Below are 10,000 nucleotides of genomic sequence, written 5' to 3'. Positions count from 1 at the left end.
AAAGCGTCTGCCAAATGAAATATTGTAATTGTAAATATAATGCAGATGCATGAACGTGTAAGCAGCATTTTAATGTTGCTGGTTGAAATGGAGCTCATTTATCCAACAGCTGTATGTACTGTGGGTAATTTAAGATGACAATTAAGCAAATTCTATCAGTAACAAACAGCAGAGAGACTCAAGTAAAGTACAAGTACCTCAAAACTGTAGAGTAACACAGTGCTGCAGAAAATGTACTCAGTTACTTTCCACCAGTGAAGTAAAGGAAGTAAAGAGGCAGCTGGTGATTTTCTAGTGTCCTTCACTGGGATTAAGATCAGAAGGGTTGTGACAGGAAGGGTTAGATGTTCATATATCACTCCAAACTAGAACCGACTCAATCCAAAATCAGCGATCAGCGTTTGAGTCCTCTCAGATCGACTGCTGGAGAATAATTCACACGCTCTGGGCAAATCTGAGTTTCTTTCTCCAGATGTTTGTTCAGATGTTACCTGTTCAGTGTAAAAAAGGTCAGGTAAAGTCACAACATTATGTGGAAAATGATGTCAGGAACTTTTAAGGACACTGACCTCCCTTTAGCGTTCTCTCGTTCAAATAAGCTGAACTTTGTCCGGTTTCGTCCTTTCAGAGGCTCTTCGGGGAGAAGCTGAGGATTGTGGGAGTTGTGGTGCGGACCGTCTCTTCTTCCTCTTCTCTCTGACAGCAGGATGTTTAGCTCTGTGCTGCTCTGCTGTTTGTCCTTCAGTCTGCTGCGTCTCTCTTCCTCTCTGGTTCATGGAAACATCCAGCTGGACGACGGGCAGGCCGCTGGCCGCCGCTCCGAAGCCTCATACCTGTCTGACATTGGTCAGTAACACCTGTCCAATGAGAGAGTTCCAACCAGCACAAACAAACAATTTATTTACAAGAACTACAACAAAAGGCGCACTCATAAGGAGTGGAAATAACAAACCAACAGCGCACTCGTAAGAGTGGAAATAACAAACCAACAGCGCACTCGTAAGAGTGGAAATAACGAACCAACAGCGCACTCATAAGAGTGGAAACGATAACCAAAAACACACTCAACGAGTGGAGAGAGAAACAAAAGGCACACTCAACGAGTTGAACAAACAATTCTCCACATGGGAGGCTGAGGCTGGGCAAAGGCTGAACGTGGCTGGTAGGCACTGTGAACAAACAAAGCACAGGTGAGGCAAAGAAAAAGTCACTGGACAAAAGGCTGAGACAGCAAATTGGCAAGGACTAGAAATATTCACTGGGCAAGGTTCTGGTAAACTCATGGAAGAGATCAGGATAATCCGGCGACTACTCTAGCTCAGCGTCTTCCTTATATATTGAGCCTTAATCAGGCTCATGTGCTCTAGGTGCGCTGCCGGAGAGGCGGAGTCAGCTAGGTGCTGGGAAACACCCAGCAGAGACAGACAGGGGAGCAGACAGACAGACACATAACACAAGAGACAAGGGAAACAGAGAACACTGGGAGCAGACAGATCTAGCGGATCCTCATGCACAGCAGGGCTGAAAAGACTCCTCCTCCACCGAAGTGACACAATCATTGATCCAGGGAGTCATCCTTCTCATTAGTTAGTTTATTGACTTAAATATTACAGGTATATAACACTTGCGCAAATTTTTTTTGTCTTCTTGTCCTCTGACTTCTTGCACTCTGTCTTGTTGCTGCTGTAACATGTGCATTTCCCCCATTGTGGGATAAATAAAGTCTATCTTATCTTATCTTACATGAAAAACTTCATCAGATACTCCAGACATCAGGTCCAAACTATGTTCCATATAAAACAGAACTTGGTCACAATCCAACATCTTCAGGCGAATTAAGTTAAGTTTGTCTTGTCAGTGCTTGTAAACAGTGAACTAAGATCATTGGAGTTATGCTCACATTAAGAGTCCTTTTATTTTTTACAGTGTAGATACTGAAGACATCATGAACATGAACAATCACATATAAATAAAATTACAAATCTGCCTCAGAGTTCACAATGTGTCCAACATAACACACAAATAGTTGTAACTCAACAAAACACCTTCATGTTCCAAACAAAAAGGAAGCATTGGTGCAGACCACACTGCAGGTGTGAGCATGGTTCAGCTTTTTATTTCATGCAATTTTTATCTGTAGCTTGTTTTGAAAGCATTTATTGTCACTTCGCACCAGAACACCTGCCAAATAAGGATCATGTGATCTGGCACAACTGCCATTTCTTTAGGAATACAAATCACAGACGGAGTGATGACTGTGAACGACAGGTGACAGCGGGTATGTTTTCTGCCGTGTGTCCTGCAGAGAGAAGCCACGCCCCTGAATCTGTGCATGACCCCGCCCTCCTACCGGTCGACTCAGTGGAGGATCATTTCCTGATGGACGCAGGGCCCTATGACGAGGTGGGTGTGGCCTATGTAAAGACACAGTACATTTTGTTAATGAGTTTCTACTACTTTACATGCTTTATGGGGACAGTGAATGCAGCACAGTGAATTTAGCGGTTTTCTTCTTCTTTCCATTTCCTCCATGTTTTCCAGGACCCATCAACAGCCTTGCAGCTGCAGGGTCGGGCCATGCGTTCACCTCGCCGCTGTATCCCCCACCAGCAGTCATGTCTGGGTTACCCGCTGCCCTGCTGTGATCCTTGTGACACGTGCTACTGCCGCTTCTTCAACGCCATCTGCTACTGCCGCCGAGTCGGCCACACCTGCCCACCCAGACGCACCTGATAATGCACCTGACCATGTACCTGATGACAAGTCGCCATGAGAAGACATGCAGACAGAAATACAGATGCTGCTGACAAGAAACGTGGATGCTCTGTGTGTGATAAATGACTGTTGGGCTAAATATATTTTCACATGTCAACCTAACGTGTTTTGTGCCAGTTATTCCAAACGTCAACATGTTAACAAGTTGATAAATTAAAAACAACAGAGGTGTATTATTGTGTGCAGTTATTGAGCTACACAGGTGTTGGTAGGTGCATTTTTAACTTTACTGACAACTGTTTAGCTCTGCTTCCAGTCTTTATGCTAAGCTAGGCTAACATATCCTGTCTCCAGCTCTGTCCTGAATGCACCGCTCACGCAGAGTGTATCACTCTTAGAAAGGAAGAGAACATTTGACAAAATGTAAAAGTATTTCTCTACATTCAGTGTGAACAAATGATATCGATGGATCTGTTTCAGAGTTTCAGTGTTTTATTGATGATCAGGTTGACATGAAAGCTGTCTTGTCTGAAGTGCTCAGTTGGCAGCGATGGTCTGATCCACCCAGGCGCGGAGCGCGCTGACACGAGCGTACACTCCGGGCATTGAGGGGGAGCAGGTTCCACTGCCCCAGGACACGATACCAACCAGAGTCCAAGCTCCGGCCTTCTCACAGACCAGAGGACCACCAGAGTCACCCTGAAAAAGCACAAATAAACAGTAAACAATATAAGCAACACAACATCGGGAGCAATCTTTTACATTTGCTGTACGTCTGCACCACCCACCATGCAGGAGGAGGCTCCAGAGGCACCAGCGCAGATCATCTTGTCGGTGATCCTGCTGCCCCAGTATTGGGTGCACTGGTTATTGCTCAGCAGGGGGAGGGTGGCCTGTTGCAGCAGGGCGGGGGTGTCAGGAGCTGCAACACACAAACACATCACGCTTCAGACATCACTGATAAACTCTGGAGGTCTGCATGCTGTATACTGCCCCCAGTGGTTAAAGTATGTCATGTTTTCTCTGTTGAAACTCCCCAAAGTGGTCTGATACACAGAGTCCCAACAGGTTTGCTTTACAGTGATCTGTAAAGCACTCTAAAGGACTGAGAAATACCATTTTTCAGTTCCTTCAACAAAGCGAGCTCTCCTCTTGATTCAATACAAAGTGACACATTTCTGTGCACTCACGTCAAAATAACATTCCGAGCTCCTCCCACAAAGACCCAGTGATCCCTCGAGCTGACAAACACTCAGAAACTGAGACTGAAACTGAGAGAAAGAGTTTGATCATGGTCCCGTCAAAACCTGGTCCGGTTTTTAAATTCATGTTATCTAAATGTTTGTGTTTCTATGTGTCGTTTTACATAGCGTAAGATTTCTGATGTTTCATCTGATTTTTGATGTTTCACCTGCCCATAACCATCGCTGTTAAACCATCTGACTGCTGCATTAGTCTTGATGCCCCACCCTGCTCTCCTCTGATTGGCCAGCCAGTGCAGGCGCTCTCACCGTTGTAACGGGTCAGGCCCCAGCCGCTGGTCACACACCTAGTGCCTCCGGGGAAGTTGTCAGTGGTCTCAGCCAAACACACTGGGGAAACATGCGCGTTCATTTGGACAGGGCTGGCCAGCTTGATGAGCGTGATGTCATTGTTGGTGGTGAAGCTGTTGTAGCTGGGGTTCTTGAACACCTGGCAGAAAATGACATCATTACGACCAGCAAACACACAGGAAGACACCGCGATGAGATTAGAAGCTGATGACATTTGTCACCCACCTTGCCAACACGCATGACCTGGACGGCCTCGGAATTGCTGGAGCGGTCGTGTTCTCCAACGACCACGCGGTGGGATGTCCTGCAGAGAAAAAGACACAAGGTGGCCATTTTGTGTGAAAAACATCTTCAAATGTCCCGAAAAAGCTTTGGAAGGCGACGAACAGCAGAAAGAGACAGACAGAGCTTCTCAATGTTTGTGTGGTCAGTCTGAATTTAACATCTGAAGCTGCTTCACAGCAAAAACATAATGGTGACTAGACGAAGGTGAGTGGACGAAGGTGAGTGGACGAAGGTGAGTGGGCGAAGGTGACTGGACGAAGGTGACTGGATGAAGTTGTGTACCTGACATTGCAGTGAGCAGCTGTCACCACCCAGTTCTCATTCATCAGAGAGCCGCCGCAGAAGTGGAAGCCGGTGTAATCCTGAAACAACAACGAGAGGCAGATGACACAATTGTAAACACAAACACGTGTGTATGTGTGTGTGTTTGTGTGTGTTTACCTGCAGGGACACCTGCCAGGGCCAGGAGTGAGGCACTGCCTCTTCACCGTTCACAATACGAGAGTAACCGGTGACGATGGGTCTTATGGCTGGAGTGCCGCAACCTAGTGACATCATCATGAAATCATGAACAACACAAATGTGAAAGCTCATTGTTCACATTTGAGAACAGCGTTTGTCTCAGAAAAATTTAAGGTCCACTTACAACAACCAGGCTTGGCTGAAAACTCCAGAAAAACAACTTGTAGGTGGACCTTTGAGTTTCGATTATTTGCTAACCCAACACAACTCCTGTTTTCAGTGACGACTGAATTCATTGGAAAAACCTGCTTGAATAAGGGCAATACTTCATGTTGAAGTAGATATTTACCACGCACGCTGTTGCAATAATGACAGCTCAATCACTAATCATGGACTGAATAATGCGAAACAAATAAATCAACAGAAAAGGTGTAAAAATCTACTGAAAGTGGTGATTATTGTCCCTAACTGCAGCTACAACTGGTTGTTAAATAAGCAAATAACTCAATCAGTCAGTTTATTGTTGAGAATCAATCTGTAGCTGTAGCTTCACTCCCTCAGCTGTTTCACTGAAGTTGCAGAGTTTGTCTCACCATAGGCTGCGCCGGCAAAGGCAAGGCAGGAGAGGATCCACAGGAAGGCCATGGTTCAATCATGCTGGGTCTGTCTGAGCCAGGAGCTTTTATACAGCTGGGGTGCAACGTGATTGGATGAGACAGGAGGGGACATCTTATCAGAGATGGTGGGAGTTTGGACAGGTGGAACTTACAGAGAGTTTTCCACCTCAGACATGTGAGTTTCACATGTCTGGTTATCACAATCCAAAAAAACTCATTTTATTAAGTTCTAGTAGAGATCAGAAAGTTTAGATTACAACTACAAACCTAACCCACTACTGAATCATCTTTTTATTTCTTTTCAACTAATTGATCAGCCTATGTAACAAAATACCAAAAAATGGCCATCTCAGTTTCTCAGATATCAAGGCGATGTCTTCAAATGTCTTCTTTTGTCCGACCAACAATGCAAAAAGAAATTCAGTTTACTGTCATTTAAAACTGAAAAAAAAAAATCTTGTTGTCAGTCTACTAATCAGATTGATCATCTAATTGATCATCTATGATTGTTTGATCTAATTGATTAACTATTTCAATTTCATTCAAAAGATCAGACATCTGTCAGGTTGAATGTTTTGTCAGTAATTATGACACAAACCACAGACTTCATAAAAACAGTCTGCGGTTTGATTATTTCCCTTGGTGGGTGCACATGAATGAATGAATGAATGAATGTTCAGTACTACCAACCCCCCCCCCCCCCCCCAACGGGTGCCACCAGGCCACCCACTGACTTTCTGACTGACTGACTGACCTCTCCTCAGGACCACATCCCTCCCAGTCCACTAGGTACTGAAAACCCCTGCCGCATCGCTGAACATTCAGCAGGCGGAGCACATTAGAGGTAGGACTTTTATTGATAACCTAGATGTGTGGAGGGGGTTCAGCAGTGTTGTGAGCATATTCGATTAATGAGAAGTGGAGACTTTCAGAAAACAGGCTTACCCTGACTCCCAGGCCTTCACAGAAAGCCTTCCAGGCTTGCAACAAGTACTGAGGGCCACTGTCCAACACAATGTCCGCAGGTATCCCATGGAGGTGAAACACTGAGTCATAATATTGACAGTCTCATGGCCTGAGGAGAGCTTGGAAAAATCAGCTGTGGTTAGAATAACAGTGTTACCTTGGGAGGAGGCGAGGTGTGACCAGGGACGGTTAGGAACTGGGAGAGGCTGGAGCAGACAGGCAGGAGGACGGTGATGCTTTGCCTCTGGCATTCATCATACAGGCTGGATCAAACTCCCATATGTCCATCTCCATGGAGGGCCACCGAAATGACCTTTTCAATAGGAGACTGTTAATTCCAGGGTGACAGGCAAAACGAGAATTGTGTTGTCACTGACGAACTTGGTACCAAATACTGTCAGGTACAAACACATGGTTAATGGGGCCATTACCTGGGTGGGGCTGTTCTTTTTGTGCTTTTCTCACTTTGGCCTCAGTCTCCCATGTGACCACCATGAGACAGGATGACTCGCACCCGTATTTCAGAGGCATCCACCTTGAGAATAAATTGCATTGCAGGATCTGGCTGAACGAGGATCGGAGTGGAAATGAACAGTTTCTGTAACTCAGTAAATGCCTTATCCGCTTCAGAAGAACCAGAAAACGGGAGCAAGGGAGAGGTGAGGTTGGTGAGAGGAACATTGACCCTTCTATAATTCCTGATGAACCAGCAGTAGAAGTTGGCAAACCCCAAAAACTGCTGTAGTTGTTTCTGGGTGGTCAGTATAGGGGCAGAGAGTCTTGTCCTGGAAAAATCCAGCTCCTACAAGGGATGATGAGGGAAGGATTAGTCCAGCTGCCGGGGACTCAGCTCAGGAGTTGGCTGTGCTTATATATATATATATATATATATATATATATATATATATATAAAAATAACATGATCTATTTGTGAATTCTACATGTATCGGACTGCACAACAACCTCATGCTGGTGGCAGAGCAGCAGTATTTAGCCATCAGCATGTACAAGAAATTTGCAACATGGTCATCTCCAACAATTCCATCAGGTTAAGAGAGATCCAAACTGCAATCGTTGCTGATGACAATATCTTCGCAAGTATCAATTCTGTCAGCCTTTCCACTATAGACAGAGTTTTGAAAAGAAATCAAATGAGGATGAAACAACTCTACAGGGTGCCATTTGAGAGGTATAGTGAAAGAATGAAGGAGCTGCGATACCAGTATGTCCAGGTAAACCATTGGTGTGCACATGGTGTATTGTACAGTGAGTTTTACTGTACTTCAATGATGCCTGTATCTTTTGTAATGCGTTACATTAACGCTCAGCTTGGACTTCTTTCTGAAAAAACAGACTGTGTCTCTGGGAAAAAAAAAAAAAAAACAGACTTGTGCATATATATTTATTTTGTTATATTTTGTACTTCCTTAATAGCTTATTTTTAGTAGATGTGTCATACACCAACTTTACCAAAACAAATTCCTTGTATGTCTAAAATCATACTTGGCAATAACGCTATCTGATTCTGATTCTGATCCTGATTGAAGTTGTAGGTACCCATACAGTTAAAACTGAAAACATTTCTACTTACTACTAAACAGTCACATTCTAGAATAGGCTATGTAAAACTAACTTTGTATTTTTTCTGATTTATTATTTAGAGAATAATGGATCTGGAGGCACAAGAACCAACCCACATTCTTGTTTTTGTGGATGAGGCCGGCTTCAATCTATCCAAATGCAGGAGACGTGGCCGCAATGTCATCGGACACAGAGCCACAGTTGGCGTACCAGGCCAACGTGGGGGCAATATCACAATGTGTGCTGCCATATCTGAGAATGGTGTGAGCACACATATTCCACACACTGGGCCCTACAACACCCAGCTTCTCCTGGCCTTACTAGATACACTTCACAGAGATCTAATACCAGAACATGAAAGATGTTTAGTCAGGCCAGATTTGCCAAACTGTGTCATTACGTGGGATAATCAGCATCCACCGAGCGATTGCTGTTAGAGAATGGTTTGCTGCACAGCAAAGGATGACAATGGAGTTCCTTCCACCATACTCCCAGTTCTTGAATCCAATAGAGGAGTTCTTTTCAGCCTGGAGGTGGAATGTATATGACCATTGGCCACAGGACCAGATGTCTCTTTTGGATACCATGAATGCTGCATGTGAGGACATCCCAGGTGATCATTGTAGGGGATGGTTGTGCCATGCAAGGAGATTTTTTCCCCTGGTGCATCGCAAGGGAAAACATCAGGTGTGATGTCGATGAAAATCTCTGGCCAGATCAACAAGACTGACAGGATGTCCAAGACGATGAGAACTTATAGTGTCATGTAGCCCACTGTGAGCAGGTATGAAGTTGTTGTTGTTTTTTTTTTTCTGAACCTCTGCTGTTTTTTTTTTTCTGAACCTCTGCTGTTTTTTTTCATTGTTGCAGGATGTTTGTTTTCTTTTGTTTTTGATTTTTTGCAAGGATGTCATTTTGTGGCACATTTTCTGTTCAATGTATATGAGTTTACATGAAAGATCAAAGATGCATTTTTTATTTACAGTACATGTAATTGCTACACAAACAAATTTACTGTGTACATACAAATGTCCATATCCTTTTTCTGTGTACTACAGTGTTGTGCAGTATTGACTTTTCCCAGTAAACTTTTGAAATCTACTGTTGAAATCTGAATCTAAAAAGCTCAGTGTGATACACAATAGTATTCAGCTACACAAAACTGACATTTTTGTATAATGCAGTAAACAGTCAGTGTCAACAAAAAGTGGAACAAAACAAAAAAATTGTGTATGAGAAACATTTCCAGGGTTGACTATCATGGTGAAAAAAACAGCTAAACATTCTGAGCAGTACGGCTCAAACGATGACAAAACAACTTTTCATTTTAGTGTACTTTATATAAAACACTGCAGTCTTTCATTTTCACTGTTTTGATTCAGTTTCTCAGAGCATCCTGTGAAGCTCAATGAAACACTGTTTGTTACACAGTTTTTGTTATGTTTCTTCCCAACAACAGTTTTCACAAGAACCAAAAATGAAAAGTACTGTAATAGAATTACTGTATGGTTACAAATGACATCAACTAAATACTGCACATTACAGTACTATACTTTACAGTACAGTACATGTAGTAAAGAGAAAATAAAACAACCCCCCCCCAGCACACAAACACACAGGTACCTGTGGCCCTCTCTGAATGTATCTATGTGGTACTGATACAATGGTACATATGGTACCTTATACTGTTCCTCTCAAATGGGACCCTGTACAATTGCTTTATGGTGATGTTGTACTTTACCAAGATGCATCTGATTGTGGTAATGCTTACTCAATTTATGTTGATGAATAGTTGCCTATCTGCAAGTATTTGTTCCACAG

General features: G+C 43.5%; 2 protein-coding genes across 2 annotated transcripts; one reads left to right on the top strand and one right to left on the bottom strand.

Moving 5' to 3' along the window:
• Positions 1-631: 631 nt before the first annotated feature.
• Positions 632-2,872, top strand: agrp (agouti related neuropeptide). Its single transcript, XM_076739071.1, has 3 exons — positions 632-846; positions 2,306-2,403; positions 2,542-2,872. Exons 1-3 carry the CDS (start codon positions 708-710, stop codon positions 2,731-2,733), a joined length of 429 nt encoding a protein of 142 aa, XP_076595186.1. The 5' UTR covers positions 632-707; the 3' UTR covers positions 2,734-2,872.
• A 380-nt stretch (positions 2,873-3,252) lies between these two features.
• LOC143325753 (chymotrypsin A-like) lies at positions 3,253-5,660 on the bottom strand. Its single transcript, XM_076739057.1, has 7 exons — positions 5,609-5,660; positions 4,995-5,098; positions 4,836-4,915; positions 4,494-4,572; positions 4,227-4,407; positions 3,504-3,637; positions 3,253-3,414 (listed from the first exon to the last, which is right to left on the bottom strand). Exons 1-7 carry the CDS (start codon positions 5,658-5,660, stop codon positions 3,253-3,255), a joined length of 792 nt encoding a protein of 263 aa, XP_076595172.1.
• Between the last annotated feature and the right edge of the window lie 4,340 nt (positions 5,661-10,000).

This window comes from Chaetodon auriga, chromosome 1, assembly GCF_051107435.1.
Source record: "Chaetodon auriga isolate fChaAug3 chromosome 1, fChaAug3.hap1, whole genome shotgun sequence".
Classification (NCBI taxonomy): domain Eukaryota; kingdom Metazoa; phylum Chordata; class Actinopteri; order Chaetodontiformes; family Chaetodontidae; genus Chaetodon; species Chaetodon auriga.
The sequence above is the reverse complement of the archived record's forward strand: the minus strand, read 5'-3'. Positions and strand labels throughout refer to the sequence as shown.